The sequence below is a fragment of the Microtus ochrogaster genome, assembly GCF_000317375.1.
Source record: "Microtus ochrogaster isolate Prairie Vole_2 chromosome 14 unlocalized genomic scaffold, MicOch1.0 chr14_random_2, whole genome shotgun sequence".
In the NCBI taxonomy this organism is placed as follows: Eukaryota; Metazoa; Chordata; class Mammalia; order Rodentia; family Cricetidae; genus Microtus; species Microtus ochrogaster.
Window position 1 is genome coordinate 14,687,406 of NW_004949097.1, and position 23,083 is coordinate 14,710,488.

The 23,083-nt window shown below is 41.2% G+C and overlaps 1 protein-coding gene across 1 annotated transcript in view; it reads right to left on the reverse strand.

The window, feature by feature from the left end:
• Positions 1 to 809: 809 nt before the first annotated feature.
• The window catches only part of Ergic2 (ERGIC and golgi 2), a 29,123-nt gene continuing 6,849 nt past the window's right edge, over positions 810 to 23,083 (reverse strand). The window contains exons 3-14 of the mRNA XM_005364618.3: positions 21,453 to 21,561; positions 19,411 to 19,457; positions 18,675 to 18,745; positions 16,597 to 16,637; positions 13,468 to 13,569; positions 12,856 to 12,951; positions 8,303 to 8,358; positions 6,948 to 7,046; positions 4,813 to 4,910; positions 2,585 to 2,747; positions 1,495 to 1,577; positions 810 to 1,364 (exon numbers count right to left, since the gene is read on the reverse strand). Of these exons, the coding sequence (XP_005364675.1) occupies positions 1,302 to 1,364; positions 1,495 to 1,577; positions 2,585 to 2,747; positions 4,813 to 4,910; positions 6,948 to 7,046; positions 8,303 to 8,358; positions 12,856 to 12,951; positions 13,468 to 13,569; positions 16,597 to 16,637; positions 18,675 to 18,745; positions 19,411 to 19,457; positions 21,453 to 21,561 (1,028 nt within the window). The 3' untranslated portion in view covers positions 810 to 1,301. The remainder of the gene's footprint in view (positions 1,365 to 1,494; positions 1,578 to 2,584; positions 2,748 to 4,812; positions 4,911 to 6,947; positions 7,047 to 8,302; positions 8,359 to 12,855; positions 12,952 to 13,467; positions 13,570 to 16,596; positions 16,638 to 18,674; positions 18,746 to 19,410; positions 19,458 to 21,452; positions 21,562 to 23,083) is intronic.

Below are 23,083 nucleotides of genomic sequence, written 5' to 3' on the forward strand. Positions count from 1 at the left end.
TATTTTTTAAAAATTGAAAACCATTATTACATTATTAGTCAGTTAACCTCTTAATATTGTGCATCTTAATTAAAAATGTTGACTTTCTACATAATACCACTTTTCATACACTTTACTGCTGAGTGTTTTACTGCTATCTCCTCGCTACCTGACTGCCTACCCTCTTTCAATAGATCATTTTTAAAATCTGTAAAAACATTCACTTGAAAACACAGTAATTTGTCAGTGTGGTCCTGTCTGACAGGAACCGGAAACCCAGTCTTCTCTCTCAAAGATTTAGTCTCTGGACATGAACTGATGCTTCTGCCCCAAGAGCCACGAGAGGAGACCGGCTGGCACACAAACCCGGCAGTTCTTAACAGCACCTGACAGGGCTCCCTCTAGTTCCGAGCCCCGACGGAGGGCAGTGCTGTCCCTGGTCCAGGCTCACAGCTGCACCTGTACTGCTCAACCTGACACCGCATCACCCATGTGCAGCTGTCCTGTCTCCCACTGCCCACAAGCACACAGGACTTCTCTCTCGACAGTTCACAAATTAGTAGTGACTTTTATGGTCTTACGCTGTCCTTTCTCCCCACAGCGTCCCAGGTACAAGCTGTGAGTGACACCTGTCACATATCATAGCACTTACACACCTGCCCTTGGGAAAGAAACCTCACCTTCATCTTCTAAAATCCGGCGTTAACAGTCAGGAAAGTCGCCAACTGGAGTTCAGAAGAAAGCAGACACCTTCATCAGAACCCAGTGCTGGACACCATGGTCTTGTCAATATGGCTTAGCACTAATATGGCTGAAACACAGGGCCAGTCAGTCCCTGCTTCCTTTATTAACCACGGGAGCTGATTGCAGTTTTTTAAAGTCTAGACTAGTTTTCCATATGTTTTACACATTTTATTCTGACATCTTTTAAAAACAAAGGACACACATCTGCATGTATCAATGCCCTTCTCTGTAAGCACGGTTTCACTTCCATCCTCTAGACTCTTCTCCTCCTCGCTGTCCGTTTGCCGGGAGAGCGAGAGGGGCCGTCTTCGCCTGGCACTCGGGCTGGGCTGTCTCTCCAGTTAGCTGCATGATTTCTTCTAGGACATTTGTAACAGGCACACATGTATAGGACAACTTCGCTTTGTTTTTATCCTTGGCTGTTTTTTGGGCTTTTTTTTAATCCTTTTTTTCCTTTTTTTAAATAAGTATGTTTCCAGGTTCTCATATTTTCTTTTCTTTGAATATATTGCACAACATTTTATTATTAGAAAAGGTTTCATGTTTCAGGCAAAAAGTTTTTCTCCACCCAGGAGGTGCTAATGTGTATTATTTTCTAGAAGAGGTAAGTGGTTATCTGTGTGGCCATCTTCAAAGGGGACCTAAGGGGAAAGCAGAAGAGAAGACCAGAGAATTAATTCCACTCTCTACGACATCTCAGACCACAAGGCTCTGTGGGGGAGGCCCTTTCTGCTTAGACTAGAGCTGACAGCACGCCTTGGAGACACTTACAGAATGGACGGGCCTGTAGGATCCAAGTCTGAAACGACAGCAAATTATTTCCACTATAAATTTTCCGATTCCATGTAACATGCCTGCAATGGATAAAATAAGTTCAAATTTTCAATTAAACTGCTTTTGAAATTGCTATGTAAGACTAAATACTGCAGCTACCTGTAGAGGAACAGGCCACGGAGGGCGGCAAAGCAGCCTGCAGTTGTCTCTGAGGCTCAAACTACTTGAGAGGGTTACAACCTTTTCAAGACTTTCTCACATAACTTTGCAAATAACATCTTTTTAAATGAACCAAAATAAGAAAATCTGTTCTCTTTTTCTAGAAATATGAATCAAAACAACAGAGTTCTAAGAACATAACTCTCTCACTAGCTTAGAGTAACCAAGGGCTAAAGATGGATCTCTAAAAAGATTCCAGAGCCTTGGGTTAAAACCAAAAACATTACTGATTTAATCAAAATGTCACAAAATATGACTTCAAACAGTATCTGGGGAAAGAAGTTTAAATAAGGGGGAATTTACAGCTGCGATGTTCTGGGCATTTCCTCATTCAACCCTACAGCATACAGACAAACCAGATTCCATTTCAGGAAAGGTAGTGAACTATGTCAGGGCTACCGGGTCAGGGGCAGAACACAGACTAACGCCTAGGACACGTGTGGCTTACCACATAATCTTCCTTACATTACTAAATCCCGTGAGAGAGGTGTGCTTACAGGACAGGAAATACATTTACGAGCTTTAGAATTTAGAGACGTTTCCAAATATTAAAACTTGAAAATGTGTATATTATATTTCTTGCTGTTTTTTAAAAGAGGCGTGATTTTATGTATGTAAGTGTGCTTGTGTGGGAGAGCCTTGCAAATGCTGAGGCACAGTCCATCAGTGAACAATCTCCCCACCCGAGTCTAACAAATGCTCAGGCACAGTCCATCAGTGAACGATCTCCCCACCCGAGTCTAATAAACACACTCGGAAATCAGAGAGAGAAGCATGGCATGACCACTACTTCCTACAATCCACAGTAAGAGCTTATCTCAAAGCAAAACAAATTAAAAGGAAATTAGGCAAAGAAAGGAATGCTAACCTGTTGTTGAAAAGATTCCTCCAATAATACCACAGAGTCTTACAAAAAACTGCCAGAAAGGCATGTGTTCCTCAGTGACTGTCACCATAAGAGAACTGAGATCATATTTCATAAATATTCCAGAGACTCCATGGCTGCCTGCAGCGTGGTTAATGATACGTTCCTTAGAGCAGGGGAAGAGGAGAGAAAGGAGGAGAAATCAGCACTCGTCATGGGCACCCACACACTCTACTTTCCTCCCGGTGAACTAACTGCCCTAGACTTTAGCTCTCCAGAGACAAATACCAGTGTTCTTGGTGGGGTAAGTTTTTTAAAGAATCACGTTTATCCTGGCGTGGTGTTGCACATCTGTAATCCTACACTAGGAAGCAAAAACTGGAGGGCCATGCACTGTTTCAAAAAGAAAACAGAACCCAGAACTGAACTATTCCCATGTTGAAAATGGTCATCTTAAACATACCAGCATATTCCTGCACTTACAACTAACAAAGCGATAAACACCAAGTTTATATCGTATTGTTTCTTTGAAATTATTTCTTGTCATTTTATTTCTACTAATCTGAAATTAAAATGCAAGCATTAGGAACACATACCATGTGGTAAAAATCCCCTCCCTTATTACTAACACAGAGTACCTTATAAATGAGCCACCAATCAAGTTTTCAACAGTGAATTAATGCAAAAACGCTAAAATGTTCAATATCATGTTTAAGGCACAGAAACCCTGTGACCACATTCAATAAAGCAAGCTATGTTGGGAATCAGGGCATCAATTGCATTGGCGAAGACTAGGGATGATTTCCAAAACTGAAAGTGGCTAGCTTCTCTCCCACCTTGAACTGTTAAACTCAATCACCTATAACAAACACCCCTTACACAATGGATTTCTTTTTGATTTAATTTTGCTATTTTCAAATACATCCTGGAGATAACTTCATGTTCAAACATCGTCTTTTTTTTATAGTTGGATGTCATGCTGGGTAGATTTATAATTTGAGCTATTTCTAGTCTTATGGTACCATTATGATGACATGCAGTAGTTTTCTTCTTTTTTCCCACTGTCCTTGGAAAGGGGTTTCTAATACAGGGACAGCTGTAACAGAAGCAATGCACACATTGCCAGACTCTCTATAACCCACAGCAATTCTATAATCCTATACCCCTGCTTACTTTGCCCCAAAACCCTTGTCAAACCTACACAACGTTTCCCAGGTATTTGTCAATACTGCTGGTGAGAACATCTTCCTACTCTTGTAAAAATGTTGACGAGTACAATATATACTTACCTAGCTACTGTGTACGTATGTATATACACATATGTATGTATGTATATAAATACACACCTGTTTGCCCCTTCAACCATTTGAAAAGTTAGACACTTAACACTTGCCCTCTGAAATAACCTAGTTCAGAAGACCAAAGAGAGCCTTGCTCTCAGAGGCCTCAGGCAGGATCACCTAAGGCATTAACTACCACATGAAGGAAAATGGAGGGGAAAGCTCTTACACATCCTGGAATTCATGTGGGTACCAGTTGAGTATTACCAATTTCAAACTTGATTTATAAGGAAATACAACCTAGAACAGATGCTGTTCAAACCTGCTCTTCCCTCCATGAAACCACTCAGACCCTTCTAGCTGAGGCTGGAAGCACACATTCCATCAGACCCGGCTGCACCGAGGGCCTTGCTGAGAGCAGCAAGAATGTACTTACAAAAAACAACAAAGAAACACAACACCCGATGATAGAGGCAGGTCAGGGGCTAGCTACCGATCTCAATGAAGAATAATATCACAAACCAAAATTCATAAAGTGACCTGTCATCCAAATTTAATCTGTAATAGTCATTGCCAATGCTAGAACACACACAAATACCCACTCCAATACACTTTTACTAAAAATGTTAATTCATTTCAAAACTTCCATACATTTTAAAATGGGGAAGGGGCGATGGTGGCGCACGCCTTTAATCCCAGCACTCGGGAGGCAGAGGCAGGCGGATCTCTGTGAGTTCGAGACCAGCCTGGTCTACAGAGCTAGTGCCAGGACAGGCTCCAAAGCCACAGAGAAACCCTGTCTCGAAAAACCCAAAAAAAAAAAAAAATAATAAAATAAAATAAAATAAAATGGGGAAGGGGACCCACTAAATCTCCAGTGTTATCTTGCAGTTGGGAAACTAAAAAAAAAAAATTCCCCCTCAATCATCTTAGCAATGAGGACCCACTCACCCTTTCTGTGACAGAGAACTGATGGGTGTCAGCTGAAATCTTGTATGTGTGTAGCTTTGTTGGCACAACTGTAATGAAATATTGGAACATCTGGTTGTCTATAATAAAAACAAAATATGCCTTCTTATCAATCGGTAGCAATAGATACTATCACATCTACTAAATATGACAAAACTGAAATTTAATATTACCATTGCTTTAGTATATAATAAACAATTTTAAAAAAAGAAAAGCTGATGAAAACATACTCATATTTGGTAAAACAAAGTCCCACTTAGGACACAAGAGGTGCGGGGGTGCCCACACTTGATTTAGTGTGTAATAAATAATTTTAAGAACTGGCCATCTCCTGTGACTAGTCACGACTACCAGTGGAAGGATGGGGACACCAAGACAGCCACATAATCTTCGACCTACAGTCTGCCCTACCTATGGGATGTGCAGGGGTAAGGGTGGTACAGAGACTGTGGGAGTGGCCAATCAGTCTGAGACCCATGCCACCTGACACCGCCTGGAGCTCCAGGACCCAGAGGCTGGATGGCCCAGAGACCCAGGACAGAACCAAACAGGACTGGAGTAAAAATAAAATGTCAATGTAATGATGCCTAATGATACTCTGCTGTTCTCACAGACTGGTGCCTAGCCCAGCAGTCGTCAGAGAGGCTTCATACAGCAACAGGGGGAGACAGAGGCAGAGACCCACTGTCAAACATTAGGTCAAGCTCGGGGAATCCTGCTGAAGAGAGGAAGGACTGTAGGACCCAGAAGAGTCAAGGACACCATAAGAAAACCCACACATCAACCAACCTGGGCTCACAGGGGCTCAGAGACTGAACCGACAGCCAGGGAGCCTGCATGGGATCGACCTAGGTCCTCTGCACATATGCTGCAGTTGTGTAGCTTGGTCTTCTTGTGGGACTCCTAACAGTAGGATGTCTCTGACTCTTTTCCTGGCTTTTGAGACCCTATTCCTCATATTGGGTCACCTTGTCCAGCCTTAACTAGAAGGTAAGGTGCTAGTCTTTCTGCAACCTGGTACGCTACGTTTTGTTGATATCTGTGGGAGGCCTGCCCTTTACTGAACAGAAACAGAGGAGGAATGGATGGGGGGGAGGGAAGACAAAGGGAAGGTGGAAGAGAGCCTGAAAGGAAACTATGGTCAGGATGTTAAATAAACAAACAAACTGAAAATGAAGACAATATACTCATATTTTGTAAAACAAAGCCCCAGTCAAGAGGCATGCAGGTGCCCACATGCATTAGTTCAGGCACTAATAGCCATGCATGGGACATAAGAAGGCAAAGATAGCATCTCCCAGAGCAGAAACCTAGATGACATTGCAGCAGTTAACCACAGTTCTCACGGCTATTCATCTTAAATACACAGTAAACCAAAGTTGGACTTGCCAGACTCTGAAGGTGACATCAGAGCAAAGAGGTATAAACAAACTGCTCAGGGACTGCCATTCAAGGGGTGGTCATTTTTAGTTACCTGACGACACCACGGTAAATACAAGTACAAAAAGATCAATGTCCAAAAACAAACCTTCATGGCAATACAAGCCTGTAATCCCAGGAGGATTGCCATGAGTTTAAGGCCAGCTTGGGCTACACTATTACTTCCAGGCCAGCCTGATCAAAAATGGTAAAACACTATCTCAAAATAACAAGGTCATCTGAAAACAGGCTACGCACCACTTGCTACAAGATGAAGAAAATAACCCTCAGTGCTTGATTAAGTACCCTCAGTGCTTGATTAAGTACTCCACGTGGAGTAGAGGCTTGAAAACACAAGCGCACATGGCTGCTGTGACAGCGCACACCTGACTACATGCAGCGCCACTCTGGAGTAACTCCAGGCTTCCTGGGTTGGTGACATTCAGCAGGGAGCCTCCTACAAAAGCATTCGAGAGCCTTGGTCCTGTGACAAGAAGAGAACTTCTTTCTCCAGTGACTGTTGTGTTTTAAACAACACATCAACCCTCCTGGCCAAATCCCATTCACGTCTACCACAGACTCAGCAGCCTCTTAGAGAGTAGCTTCCCAAGGGTGACAGGGAGGGGAAACACACCAGTATTAAGGTTTTAATGCAGTTTTCTGTATGCAAATTCTAAGAGCACTCATTAAATACTTACGATCTACAGCAATCTTTTCAGTTCCATCCAAAGGATTAATAATCCCTGGAACAAGCTCTCCAAAAGATAAATGGTCTATTCTGTGAGAAAAGTTGTAAGCTAAGATAAAGAAAATAAAGGCAGAGAACTCACATTAACTCTTTAGAGTGCCATGCTACAGACAGTTCTATATCCTCACCTATGTTCAAATCATCTACTTAAAACAGCATGTTAAAAAAAAAAACATGAGACCCTGTCTCGAAAAACCAAAAAAAAAAAAAGATGAGAAATGTACAATAAAATCCTGATAAAATGTTGCCTCAAATTTCATGAGTATATACAAATTAATTTCTATTAACTGTCTTATTTAATTCTGTCTAAAACATACAACTTTCTTGATTTTTAAACATCACACAGAAACCAAACCATGCCATTAGAACATAGGATGATATTAGTCAAATAATGAAAGCGATCACAAATATTTTTTAACATACCCCACAACTATGATCAACTGATTTTTATAGGATTTGCTTTGTTCTAAAAGCAAAGTTTAAGAAGAAAGTCTTGCTTGGAACAGTGGTACAAGCTTGGAATCCCAGCACTTGGAAGGTAGATGCAGGAGGACCAGGTCACTCAGGGCTATCTGCAGCCTTAGGCCAACCAGGCATATGAAAACATGCTCCATTCAATTCCACTCTCCAAAAACACTGCAGTTTTATGATTATCATTGTACCGAAGTAATTGTAAGTGTATAAACAAGCCTGTATGTGGATCCACTTCGAATCCTGCCTGTTAGTGGCCATGCACAGAGTGGCACCAAGTTCTCCTGGGCCCCCTAACTGCAGGGACTTCTGGGCAATGAACAGAGACAAGTGCAATGAACTTACAGATAGATTTGAAGCAATACATTTTAAGGGTTTTTTTCCCGCTAGATGGGACACCAAGTTGTTTGTTTTTGGAAATAAATTTTTAAACAGCTTCCTTTGTTTGCTTGGCTTTTGCTTTCTATGACAGGATCCTGTCATTCACTGGCATGACATTCACTATGTAGCACAAGCTAACTTCAAATTCATGACCACCTCCCTGTTTAAGCCTCCCAAGTGCTGGGGCTACAGGTGCCGACACACTTATTTACTGGTTTTTGAGACTAACTCTCACTATGTAGTCCTGACTGGCCTGGAACTCACAGAGAACCACCTGCCTCCGTCTCGGGACTGACGGATTAAAGGCAGAAGGTGTGTGTGTGCTACCACACGAGTCAAGTTTACTTTCAAAGCCCTACCTTATATTTGCACTAAAAAAATGAAAAACACACACAAAATTAACTTCTCTTGCAAACTTTTCTACACTGAAACGAAATCTCAGAAATTGCTCACAATCGTGGTTGACAAGTGCTGCCAAGTGTGCATGCCCTCGCGGGTGTGGGATTGCCCTGGAAGGAGGAAAAGCAGACATGTAACTAACAAGGCAAAGTAAGAGTAGTGCACCTGGTCCACAGCTAAACCATCTCAGCAATGCGATAACTAAGGCTGCAAAAAGCCAAAAGGAAACTGTGTTAAGTATTTATGAGCCAAGAGGATAAAAACCAAGGGAACACCATTTCATAAATATCAATAAAACACAAAACCCGAAAAACTGAGTTCATTCTGTAGCTCACATGTGCTTTCCAGGGGAAAAAAAAAATCTTTGCTCCCTGAGGCTTAAAGCTGGAGATCCGAATTTCAAGAACGACCTCACGTGTGTCTGGTAATGACCTAAATATGTCAGTCTCTGAAAACACAAATCCATCAGCATGCTTCAACTGACTCTATTCGCTTCCTTGAAGACATTTCTAAAATACTACTAGAATCTTCTCTTTTATATTTTGTATATCAGAGATCACTCATCCCCAACTTAGGCAGAATTTCCTAAATTGCACAACAGATTTCTAAAACTTCCTCTGTACTTATTCTGATGTCTGACAACTGGAACCATAATCTGAGCTGAGACACGCTAAGGGTGGGACTGGAGGCCTTGGTTCCCACAACATCCACAGCAGTCTGCTGGAGCCACTCAGAACCACCACCGTCACGCATGACTGTAGCAACTTTGCCACAGCACTAGTTTATACACAAGTACTATTTTCCCTGATAATTTTAGGTTATTTCCCTGATAATTCTATGAAGTGTTCAGAAAATATAATTCCTAAATCACTGACCAAAAGCAGTACTAAAAAACTATAATAAAACTTCACTATTGTTCAAGATCAAGCTGCTGTGCAGAGGGTCAAACTGGAATGCTGAGATTTTATTTTTAATAAAGTCACAGAAATGAACAATATTAAGTCCACAGGAGCAAATGGAATGACTGCTAGCTGATAACACACTTTAGCAGCTATCACTTTAGGCTATGGAATTGGAGGGCTCCACAGTCTTCCCTCGGTATTCAACATAGACTATTTTCATTGAATCCTTAATCCACTAAACAATACGCAGTAGTGGTAACACCTATGCACTCCTCAGGGTCACAGGAAGCCCAGTATGTGGGCAGATGCATGTGCATGTAGTAACCCTGGCGTCCAGAAGAGGGTGTCAGATACCCTGGAGCTGAAGTTACAGGTTTGTGAGCTGTCCAATGTGAGTTCATGAAAAGGACTCCTATCTCTTTATCACTGAGCCATGCCTCTAGCCTTATCATGCTTCTTGACTATTGGACACTGGACTCTCTGTCCTCAGCTGCTGAAGCACTTTCTCACTGAAATCTAATGGCCCAAGGCCAATCTAATTTCACTGAACATATTTTTTCAGCTACTGCAATCCAACATACTTCATTAACCTAGAAGTACAGGATCTTTCTTTCTTGGCTGATCAGTGAGCAGACACTTGATTGTAACTTCATTTTCTCTTAAAAATTCTACTAAACACTTTACGTTAAACTCTCTAATTTCCTTACCACTGCTTTCCTATGGAGTTGGGACTATTGTGATAAGTGCTTGGTTAGCCTGATAGTATCAACATACACTGTGTTCTTTAAATGCAGTCACTGTGACATCATAGTTATCACAATATTCTGTAGCCAAGTTCGATGGTGATTTGAAAGTATGGCAACCAGAGCCTGTGTTTCTATGATCTTTACACGGTCAAATAATAACCAAGTGCAGCAATGTACATGACACCGGCACCTGCCGGTAATGTACCAACACCAGGAACATTGAGACCATTACAGAGTCAACTTCTCCATCCTCAAGATGATGCTGTAATGTAAACTTTCAACAAAACCTCATCTTTTGGGCAGTAAGGGAGTAAGACAGGATCTCACCGTAACTCTGGCTGGCCTGGACTTACTATGTGGACCAGGCTGGCCTCAGACAGAGGTCCACCTGTCCCTGCCTCTTGAGCATTGGAATTAGAAGTGTATGCCACCATGCTTAACTAAAACTTCACTTCTGAATACAAATCTGAACTTTTTCATTAATGAAAAAGGCAGTGGGCTGCATCCGGAAATCATGCTCTCAGGATCCGTTCACTTGTGATAAGCCTTTTTTCTCTCTTAAGTTTAGCCAATTCTTTATTCTTCTGGTACTAAGAATAACAACTGTCCTTTTCTGCTCTTGGTTTAAAAATGGAAAGTTAAAACATCACTATGAAGATTTCCATACGCTGTTCCTGATTTGTGCTTTACCCAGTAAACAATTTTAGCAATGAGAAAATTTTTCATAATGTATACATCTTTCCTGGTTAGTAATAAAGTCACTGTCAAGTTCTAGTGCGCCCCCAACAGGTCTCCACTTGTGTTTACCTTGTTCTGCAGCACAGGCACTCTGAGAAGAGGCAATGTGATGGAGATACATCACCATCCAGTACAGAGCACTAACCTATGACAAGAATGACTGTAGCTAACTCCAGCAGCACTAAACAGAAACACTACAGCCAGAGGTCACCCTGTCCCACTGATACTTTCATTTTGTGTTCCTACTATAGGCTTTAAATTTAGAGATAAGAATTCTTCTAAATAATCAAATTATAAACTACAGCATTATAGATGACTTCAATAGTTTCTCACAACCTAAGGTCTGTGAGGAACTTAGAACTGTTTTAGATTAAATCTTCCCCTTTTTGTTAGAAAATTTATGGATTAGCAGCATAAGCATCTCCCTTCAAAACCACACATGTTAAAAATCAAATTCAGTCACCCTATGCAGATGACATTTATTAAGACGGCTTCAATTTTCCTGCTTGTTTTCTGACATGTCTAACCCATCAGACGGGCCCAGCACTGGAAGGAGAACAGTTCTGAACCTCAGTCAGGTTGAAGAACAGCTTTTTGGTTGTGGCACTTACTGGTTTTTGAGGTTAGGGATGCTACTGGCATCCATGGACCACAGACAGAAAAGAAAACATCCTGCAGAGAATCATATTTCAACAAAGACCTCTCAGGTGCCCTCAGACAATGCAAAAACGAGAAACTACTGACCTGAGCCTCAACTCTGTTCAGCTACACAGAGGACCTATGGGTTGTTTGACTCACTATCCTGTGTTGCTCGGTGCTCAAATGTCATCCCAACATCTGAGCAGCCCGCGTGTGTTTATCTGGTCACAACTCTGGCCAAATGCAAGCACATGCCTCTTGCTAATGCATTCTGTGTGCACACGTCCAAGCATCTGCTTACAGGGATTTGAACACCACACTCCTGCCCTCTGAACTATTCTCTATGGGCAGCGAGGACTGTCATTGCACTCAACAGGTAACAGGATCAACATTGAGCTTGACAAACCTAACACTAAAAATAAAAGGTAAGTCTACTTCAGTTTACGAGACACAAGCCAACAAGAGCTTTCCCTCTGTGGTCTGTTATATGTAAGTCATCATCTGCTGAAAGGTATGAAATCGGGGAGACTACAGGCCATGGTACAGCAGAAGTTCATGCTGTGCTTCCTTTCAGACTAGGGCACTGCTTACACGTGAAGCTGCAATGAGCCCTCTCCATGTGCTGCCTCCACGGTGCCAAAGTCTCAAAGTCCCCGGACAACGCTGCAGATAAGCAAGTGAGCACTGAACATGGCCAAACAGCAAAGTTTAAATTCGCAGGAGAAAAGCACAACAAAGAAAAAATAAAGTTGGATTTGATCATTATAAGCAATGAAGTCCTTTGTTCTCTCTATATAAACAAATAAGTAAACAGACAATAAACCCAAAGGTACCCTTTGAGCAGGTTCTTTTCCTGACATGTTCTCCTTTACTTTATATATAAGTTCCTAACTCCCCATATAATTCTAAAGTCTCCTCACGAAGCCTCTGCTGACTCGCAGACTACGTTACATAATTTTCCTTATCAGCTATAATCGCTTTTAGAGCCTCAATAGAACTATAATCAAGTAATAACTAATGTACTTACTGGTCAAAGTTTGACTATTCTTGTAGGACTTCAGCACCCAGGGAGAGGAAGGGCTCCCTCTTTTCCACTGTGTGACCCTGAGTCTCCAGACCAGTACTCTGCACACAGCAATCGTCCAATGACGGTTAGACAGAGAACTCATCCTCATCCTCCTCAGTTCTCCATGGAAGGAGAAAGCAGGGGAGCTTTTTGTGATACTGGGTTATATTCAGGAGAGTAAGTGACAGTCTTCCTAAGCTGTTACTAAATTACTTCATTCTAGGTATCAGTAACTTTAGACTTTTTCTAGAATTACTCAGGGATTGCATTTTGATGAGAACCACCAAAGGGCTACTATCAACAAAACCTACTATCAACAAACAAGCACACTGATGGAGCCCCTCGGGTCAAGGCTATCTGGCAACAGAAGTTAAGACTGAGAGGTTTTAATCACTATTTACCCACAAACAACACTTTACATGCCCTTTGTGGTTGCACTACCTGGTCAGGAAAATACGCAATTTTAATTAAGCTCCAACCCCATCTAAAGAACTTCAGGAAGTGAAAAGAACATACTTGCCCACAGTTATGTGAAAATTCCCTGCTACTTTATTGACGTACAGATGACCGTGGATTCGGCATGCATCTGGAGTCAGCGATGGATCATCTTCCCTGTAAGGCAAGACACGTTCAGGTGTCTCAGTACACATCTGGCAGAGACTGTGGACTGGTGACAATGGCACATGGGGAAAGGAGAATCCTAAGGACAAACTGTTGGGTCCTAATGTCAAGATTAAAATGATGGTTTACACCCACTTAGAGCTGCTATCTAGCTACCATATTTACATAATTACAGATCATCACGCATCTTCAGTCTGCTCAATGACTGAGGAACAGAGAGCAGCAGCAGCACCCCCTCCTACTCTCCTCATGCACTTCTGCACTGCGGTGCAGCTGGGTCGGAAGGAAACTGAGGTCAGGAAAAGGCACCCGAGTGAAAACTGGGCTTTCCTTCCAGGCCAATATAAAGTCTTTGCATATTTTTAAATCTGAAAAAATCATTTTCATGATTATAGCAATCCTTGTTACCTACTCTGACACAAGTATATAAAGAACAAACAGCAGGACCGACACTAAAACACATCAGAGAACATTCCTGGTGAAGAACTGGACATTTGAGGCTCTCACCTTGGCGGCAGTGCCGTTGATGCACTTTTAAAAGCACTTTTGAATATCACATCTTGAAGGGAATGCTCTTCTTGTAGCCTACTCTGAATCAGCTGCAGCATCCTAGATGAGACAAAACAGGAAGCTACACACCAAGCCAAGACTTGTCCAGCTACAGAAGACTTCTGACTGAGACCAACCACGGTGACTACAGGCCTACACCCCAGAAGGAGGTTCATCAGCTACTCTCAGGGACAGTGAATATGGCCAGAAGTTTAGTGCACATGTGGTCAGAGGCACCAAAAGACACCATCTACTCTGCTGAGTGTCTACGCTTACCTTTCACACATAATTACAAAATGTTTGCTTCTGCCAAGCACTGAAGTAAGTGCTGTAGATATGAAGAACAAACTAAGTGCAGGCCATACAGCAGGGCACTGGATTGGAGGCTGCAGATTCCTGAGATACAATCAATCCCAAGGCTTGTTATAAGCTAGGTCATGGCATCATTTAGTATCACCTGATGTCTTCTTTCCCAAAAGAAGTAAACTTTATTCTACAGGACCATTCTAGACAATACAGTATAATTAGTCTTCATACAACTTTTAAAACAGAACCAACAGGATTGTAGAAAGCAAAGACTGCACTTAAGAAACAATGACTGAGGGATGGGAAGATGGCTCAGCATTGGCTGTTCTTCTAGAGGACCTGGATTTAGTTCCCAGCACCCACATCATGGCAAATAACCATTTGTAACTCCAGTTTCAGGGGATCCAATGTCTTCCTCCTGCTTCTCCAGGCACCAGGCACACAGGGGTGCACAGACATACATGCAGACAAAAGCGCCCACACAGGTGACTGGAGAGGTGGCTACAATGATGAAGAGCAGTTGCTGTTTCAGCAGAGGTCTCGGGTGTGATCCTAGCACCCGCACGGCGGTGTTCACACCTGCCCGGAACTCCAGTTCCAGGATGTGCATGTGACACAGACACAGGTTCAAGTGTAGCACTGATACATACAAATAAATCTATACAAAATAAATAAATCTACTAAGAAATTTTAAAGTGTTCAAACATATTCACAGTAAAATATAAGAATAGCAACATTGCTTAGAGTCACCTCCTCTAGCAGGATCTTAAGTGACATCTCAAGTCATAACTCAGCAAGCACAAACACTACACACAGTGGGGAGAAATGAGCGGTGGTGGCACAGAGAACTTTCAGGGCAGTGAAACTACTCTTGATGGCACCATGGTGGGTATATTACACAACTGTCCATTCAAAGGAGTGACCTCTAAGAGGGAGCTCCCAAGTGAACTATAGACCTTGCTTGGGTAATGTTGGATCCATGCAAGTCTCATGGATTATGACAAGTAAGCCACTCTGGAGCTCGATGGTGATAAAGGAAAAGGAGATACGGGAACTCTGAACTTTCCACTTAGCTTTGCTGTGAACTTATAACTACTCTAAAAAATAATGAACTTGAAAGTAGAAAAAAAACTTACATGTAAACATACCATCTTAAAAACACAAATATTTATCTCCCATACACCACATCTCATCACAATGGTGAAAGTATTGTATACACAGAAATGAGGAAATACTTATGCACTATCCATCTAGAATACGGGGTTAACGGGATTATCTCATTAACATTAAACCTAGAAAGAGAAAGCAGACGTCCCAAAAGGCTGTGCTCAGGGTTTGAAATTTTCTTCTAAAGATACTGCAACCTTAATTATCTAAGGCAAAACACCAACTGAGAGAGTCAACTCCAAAGGAAAAGGACATCTCCCTCCAGACTAGAACACTCATTTTTAATAAGTCTTGTAGGTCAAGTTCAGCTTAATGGATGGCAGTGATCAGAGTCTGAGGAGACTGAGACTTCTGCTTGGAACACACCACCAACAGCCAAGAACAAAGACATGCAGAAGACATGCTATATGAAAAGATGCAGGAAGTTCTAGGAACGATAGGAAAGCCCTCTTACTCAATAAAATCAGGCTCTGTTCCCACTCATTAGTCCCCTTCAATATTTAATAGAATTCTATATAAAAGGAACCATCTTTGGTCAGAAGAGATGACTTGAGGGTTAAAAGTGCTTTCTGCTCTTCCAGTACTGGGGTTCAGTTCCCAGAACCCATAACAGACAGTTTGCAACATGGCATGCACATACTTAAATAAAAATCTTAAAATTTTGAAGAGGAGACAGCTCATGCTAGTGTTTCTGGGTGTGTTGTTTGTTTGTTTTAGCTTCCTGAGACAGGGCTCTGAACTACTGATCCTCCTGCCCCAGCCTCTTAAATACTGGGATTACAAGTATGCACACACACACCTGACTCTCACTTTAATATTTCTGGATAAAAGTAACATCTTTCACCTCTACTAAGAGCTTCCTAGTAAAAGTGCTAGAAACCCAGAAAGCTCTAATATTCACTGTTTTTCTTCAACTATATTCAATTTCAATATTAAAAATCTTCCAGCAAGGAAAATTGGTAATGAAAAGAAAAAGACTCTTCAAGTGTACTAGGAAGTATGTCTGTAAAAAACAAACATTTAAGTACAAAGTACATTTTTGTCTGATAATCTGAAATTGGGTAACCTTAAATATAGGCCATTTTGGAACAAAAATGGGATAGAGAAAACACTTTTTCTTAAACAGTCCTACCTGACTCAAGACAACACCCTGATAAACAAACAGTTCCCAGGGGTCACATGTGGTTTTCCTCACTCATGGTTTTGCAGTTCCCAGAATGAGACAGCTTTTCCTTTATGCTGTTCATAAAATGAACCTTTTGTCTGTTTCCATACTTAACCCATGCCCAGGAAAGAGGTGAACTTTGACCCTCCTGCTTCAGTGTCCCAAATGCTGGGATCATAGGTGTACATAGTCACACCTGGCTCCAAATTCTAAACAATGTTCATATACTTTTACAGTTAAATTTCTTTAATTAAAATTTTAAAAACTAAAATTTATTTATGAGTCAAAATATACTATGGAAAAGAAACACTATGTTAGACTTTCCTAAGGCCTGATAGTTTTTTAAGTCATAAAGATTATTTATATACTAAAATATTTTAACAAATGCATAGTTTCCAACAGAAAAAATGGTCTAGGTTTCTATGGTGATGACACTGATTACACTTTACCTCTGCCACTCTCTCTGCTGGGGTGAAAGGTCAAACACTGCCTGCCAAAAAGGAGAACATAGTCACTGACAAATCCCTTGGTGTTCATATAGCACCAGTTTAAATGTTTTTCTATGAATAAGAAACAAACTTATAGTACTGCTAAGACATAGTCAAGATTTAACCTGTAATGTTTTATACAATGACAGCATAGAGAAGCTTCACTAATGACAACTATCTTCTTGATATTTGCAGGAGCAAACACAAGCTGACAATCAGAAGCACAAAATGCGTATTCTGGGACTGAAAACCAGTCAAGCTCAGCATTGCTGAAACTGGAAACTAAAACTGAAAGGGAACCACTGGGGATGGGGGAGGGGGACAGGTGACAGATGGGGCACAGCCTAAGTGGGAACCCAAGCACCGCAGCCCTTCCTCCTCCTCCTAGGAAAGTCGCAAAACAAAACCACACATCTTTGCTGAAAAAGAAACCCCAAAAGCCCAATAAAATGAAAAACAAAAATCACAAAATTAAGACTAATAGTGCACAGAGGCCACAGGGGCAAAGGAGAGTGCTCAGCTGGCAACGCACTCGCCTTGCAAGCACAACCTGGGTCTGCGCCCATGCAGAGCAGCCAGGCATGTGGCATATGTGTGGAGCCCCCAGCACCGCGGCAGACACGGGTGGGTCAGCCAGCCTCGCCTAGTGGCTAGGGTTCAAGGACGGTGAAAGATGTGCTTATTGCAAAAACCATGGTGGACAGCACCTTTCCCAATGACGACAGTCTAAGTTCAGGTCTCAACACGCAAACACGTGTGTCAGTGGATAATACACACATAAGCTATGAAAAAGCACTATAACTGAATATTCTGAAAACAGTATAAAATGCAAGTGTCTCAATGTTTACTGGTAACCATTTTGATCCAAATCTGCAGATCACACTCTAGTATGTTATTACGGTAACTGAATTTATAAAGTAAATTACATTTACTTACTCCATGTAAATTACAATAAAATAAACTTTGTTAATAGAAAAATAGAGATCAGAAGAGGGGATTAGAGTTGCAATACTAAATTATTTTTCTATAAACATTTCTACTTTAGGCATGCTTTATGGTCTTAATATGAACTATCTGCCTCAGGTTCCTAAGCAGAACCCAGGACCCCAGCTAATGGTATGACTGTGGAAGCCTGTAGGAACTTGGGGACGTCAGTCACTGCTCTGGTGTCCTGGCTCTGTCTCCTGTCACACACTGCAGCATTCATGATACTCTCCCAAGAACAAGAGGCCAAGAAACCATGGCCTGAACCCTGAAAGCTACAGCCAGAACCAACAGCTGCTTCCTCAAGTTGTCTCTGACAGGGATTCTGTCACAGGGACTTAAATGTAATGAAAACAAGCAGAGACCAAAGACAAACACATTTTGGGGGGGGGGGGGGAGGCTGTAAATTCAAGTTAACTCAGCAATCAGAACTAGTCCAGGGTTTTCCTGTCTCAACCCAGTCAATGAACTGAACTCTAGTCTTCCTCCATCTTTGTGACAAGAAAATGAATTTAAAAATGAACACGTAAACTACATGCCATGGGATCAGAGGGCCACGTGCTCTTTATGAAGCTGTTTTAGAGCTATGATCAGGCACCAGTACGAGCAGACTGACCCTGTAACGTACTGTGTGGTGAGTCAGCTAAGAACAGCTTGTGCTTCAAAACTACTAAGAGCATCAGCACTGGAAAAGGTAAACGCCAATGAGATTCCCTCCAATGTGATAAGAAAGCTACAGCTCAGATGTTTTTAAAGATTTAGGCTTGGTGAAAGTAGCACAGGTCATAAAGTCCTGAGACAACTACAAAGTACAACTTCTAATCTTATGGCAAATACAAGAGGAAGGAATCTGACAGGAAGCAGTGTCCTAAGCTATAACAGACCCTAGAGGCCTACCCAAAATGACAGCTGTGGTTATTTCAGCTTTTGATAATAGGTATAACTTTTCTCCATCACAAGGTTCTACGGAGAATTTAGATTACTTTTGAAATAAAAGGGAAAAAAATCAGATATATTTCCTGCACAAATTTAAAAACCACATAAATCAAACTTACTGGTTCATAAGATAGACCATCTGCAGATGCAACCATAGTCTCTGCTAAATCCAGTACATCTGCTCCAACATCTGCATTAAAACAAAGTTTTTACATTCTGCACTCTGATCAAAATGATCATATGCTATAAAACAACAACAGAGATAACTTTTATTTGTTCAAAGTTAAAGAGTAGCATTAATTATGTAGCTTTTGTAGACAGTATTCCAAAATTTCATGATTTTATTTTTAGTAAAAAAGCTAAGGTTAATAAACTGGCCAGCTTGCTAAAATTAAACAGCCTCTAAGCATTAAAGATGCTGAATACAATTAATCACAAGAATTAGTTTAAGAATTCAAAGAAATTATAAGGGAGATCTACTTAGACTTTTAAAAATACCAAATAGGAAACTTTGCTTTGAAAGGCTAAAATTTTAACGGTGTTCAAACATGGCATCTGTTCAGGACCTGAGCTAGCTCTCAAAGCTCAGTCATAACCTATCTCCTTACCTCTTAAAACCATTACCTGAAGAAAACGGAACTGAAAAATGAGACTTTGTAACAGAACCCTCATCTGTCCTCGAGTGCAGGGCAAAGGTGTTAAAGATGGAGTGTGGGGAGAAAGCCTGACTCCCCACACACATAGACAGTCTGCCTAGATCACAACTGACTGCGAATGCTACGGTTTTCTTTACACTGTAGTCACGTTCAGAAAAGTCAGCGAATTGACAGCCTGGTGGCGGTGACGTGTACTCACACTGACACTTCATGGCAACGGTAATGTCTATGTTGATTCTCAACTTGCTGCAAGAGAAAAGGGCAGCCATCAGTACCCATCAATCAGCAAAACACCAGAAATGAAAATCAACACACCTATGAAAATGTGGATTTCAGGCAGGAAAACACAAGTTAGAACTTAACTTGCATTCCTTAAAATCAGAACAAGAACATTAAAAAAATTCTCTTTTGTGTAACCCTCCTGATGTGGTTATGGGGAACTGAACTCTGATTCTCTGCAAAAGCGATGAGAACTCTTAACCGCTTAGCCATCTCTCTGGGCTCCTACACATTTCTGCTTCTCCATGTTTAACAACAACCATCTTTGTTAATAGCGACTCCACAGCCAAGAATCCCAAGAAACTAAAGCTCGCCTGTTTAAACTTCAGATAGAACAGTCCTTTCAGGACATGAAACCCGAGTCAAGAAGAAGGTATTCGAAGATTCTTCTTCCATTTATCATAAAAAGCACATATTATCTTGGTGTCCTTTAGTGCCATTTCTTTACTGTGGAACAGAAAGCAGATGCTCCAGGTTCAAGCGTGCATGCCCAACAGAAAACAGCCAGCCCTAGGACAAAGGAGGGCAAACTACCAGGAAAGCATCTGGTGCTTATGGATTTCACAGCCCTTTCACTCTGAGATGGGCTCTCACTGGGCAGCCTTGGCTGGCCTGGAATTTATGTAGATCAGGCTGGCCTTGAACTCACAGAGATTCCTTTGTTTCTGCCTCCTGAGTGGGAGATTAAAGGTGTGCACCACCATAACTGGCTTTACATGGCCTTTAAATAATAGTCAACCAAGTTTTCAAATGACTCGTTCATATAAAATTAACTTTCAAATAGTAGAATTAACCATTATGTGGTGGTTTGAATGAGAAATGCCCCCAGTTTGGCGAGGTCTTGCTGGAGGAAGGACATTACTCCCACTTCTGCTCATTCTCTTGTGTTCATTCTCCCGCAGGCAGGCCACGCCTTCTCTGGTGTTATGGACAATAGAGCCTGGAGCCACAAATCAAAACCCTCTTTCCTCTACAAGTTACTTTTGGCAAAGGTTATTTTATCAATCAACAATAGGTCACTAATACACATTACTAATAGGAGAATGGCATAAACACAATCAGTTCTGTGCTTCTTATCAAAAAGAATCAAATTTTTTTCAAAGCATCATAGTCTTAAAATTGTCTGGAACTCTAACCCCTGATATCAGTACACGCGAGGCTCAGGGAGAGCTGGGAGAACCAGTGGTGGAGGCCGAGAAGACAGGCTCCTGATCTCCCGAGACCACAAAGAAAACCAAGTGTTCTGATGATGCTGAACACAAAGGAGGCTGAGAAGTCACCAGCACCCTGAAGATAACAGATGAGGGGTTACAGGCAAAGACACCAAGGCCAGACAAGAATTCACTGCATGACTAGCCCAATGCTATGCACAATTCACAAGCTGCGAGTGATTTAACTCATAAGCCCGTGAGAAAAGCCCTATACTTACTATTTCTATTTTACGGAACAGAAAATCAGAGCATACACAATACAGAGTTAATGGCGTCCTGAATTGTGTACATGATATAGTAATAGCAGAGCTGGGATGTAAAGGAAGAGTATCTCTCTGCCCACTATCTGCAACCCACAGAAACATCCAAAAGAAGCAATGAAATGGCTGTCAAGCTACTTTTGTCTCTTAGTACTCTGTCTTCATGAGTTTAAAAGTAAGTTAGATTAAATTCAGCTTAGCTTAGCATCCACAGGCTTAGAAAAAAAAATGTTTCTAGGTGGGTTGTTTTTGTTTTGTTTTGTTTTGTTTGGAGATGGTAAATAAGTGCATAATGAACCTGCTTTAGAATTTAAACAGTATTTAGAGGATTCTAAAATGCTTCAATTAATACAAACAATTAATGAGGATTTCCAGTGCTATTTCTTCAAAACTAAGATAAACCAAAACCAAACCAAACCAACGGATAGTTTAAAAAGATGTTGTTTTTTAAAAAGTGCATCTAAGGGTATCAAGAAGGAAAACTTGGTTACCTAGAAAAATCCTTGTCTACTTCATATTCGTACTTCATCCAGGTATCTTGATACACTGAGAATTCCATTATTGTTAATAAAGCCATAGTGGTAAATGCTATTAGAGAAACTAAGGAATCAAAAAAAGAAAAATAGAATTAAAATAAAAAGGTAAACAGGTATCTTAAGCAGGATTAAAATGAGGTTTAAAAAAAAGGAAAGTTTTCAACATGAACATTATTTGAATAAAGAGTACAAATGAACAAATAATTTCTCTTAAAACATTACAGATGTTTTAAAACAGCTTAGAAATGAAAGCATGGAACACAAACAGGAACACAAACATCTGTGTCCTGCTTGCCTTCAGTTTCAACAGTGCCTAACCCCAGAAGACAAAACTTTACACAGCACAGGTGTGTGCTGCTCACAGCAGGTACAGACAGAACAAGTAGGAAGCATGCTGACAACACCGACCTAGAGACACTTCCCTCATTACTAAGAAACACATATGTGCTTATAATGCAACTTAAAACAAACTAGGTCCTGAGATGAGAAATCAGATGAGCTCTCTAAGACCCTAACTACCACCTACTTTGCAATGTCCTAAATATATTACTGTATTGCAAATTAAGTAACACCTAGTTGTGAGAACTCGCTGACCAGCACACGACACAAGGCTGTGCACCCAGAGCAGGCTCTCCTCACTGTCTTCACTCACAGGGGCAGAACTAGCAAGCCTTTTATTGCACTTTATTTTACTTACTTGGGTTTTTTGTTTGTTTGGGGGGTTTTGTTTTGTGGGGTTTTTTTGCTTTTTGTTTTACTTTGTCTTTGAGCCAGAGTCTCAAGAAGTCTATAACTACTTGAAGCTAGTCTGTAACTGGCTACGTAACCAAAAATGATCTTGAAGTTGAGATCCTCCTGCCTCCACTCCTTAGTGTTGGGATTATGTGCCACCATGCCCAGTTTACGGTGCCGAGGTTCAAAACCAGGGCTCCACACAGGCTAGGCAAGGATCACCAAGTGATTATTTCATTACACATTTCTCTACCCAATGACGCTCAACAGCATATGACTGTTATCTTATTAATTCACCATAGGGGAAGAATAATAGGAAGTATTATTATAGGTAGAGACTTTTCCTATACTTTATCACTTCCTTTATTTAACAAATGCTCTAATTACTTACACATAAAAAGTTACATAATACATTCGCCCTAGCAATATAAATACTAACATCCTCACTTCACGTAAGAACTAAGGCAGAGGAGGACTTTTTTTGTTGTTGTTGCTGTTTTTCGAGACAGTGTTTCTCTGTGGCTTTGGAGCTTGTCCTGGAACTAGCTCTGTAGACCAGGCTAGTCTCGAACTCACAGAGATCCGCCTGCCTCTGTCTCCTGAGTGCTGGATTAAAGGCGTGCACCACCACCGACCCGGCTAGCAGATGAGGACTTTCTTACAGCAAGTCTTTACTGTCACCCAAGGCAGAACAGGAACGGGGCTGTGCTGGCAGCCTTTCGTAAGTCTCTCCACTCTCAAGTCCATTTATATTAAGAATATATTATATAATATGATAAGATGTATAATCTATAAACACAGCAACACACAGCTGGAACAGCACCACAGGTAAACTGTACTACCTGACCACTGAC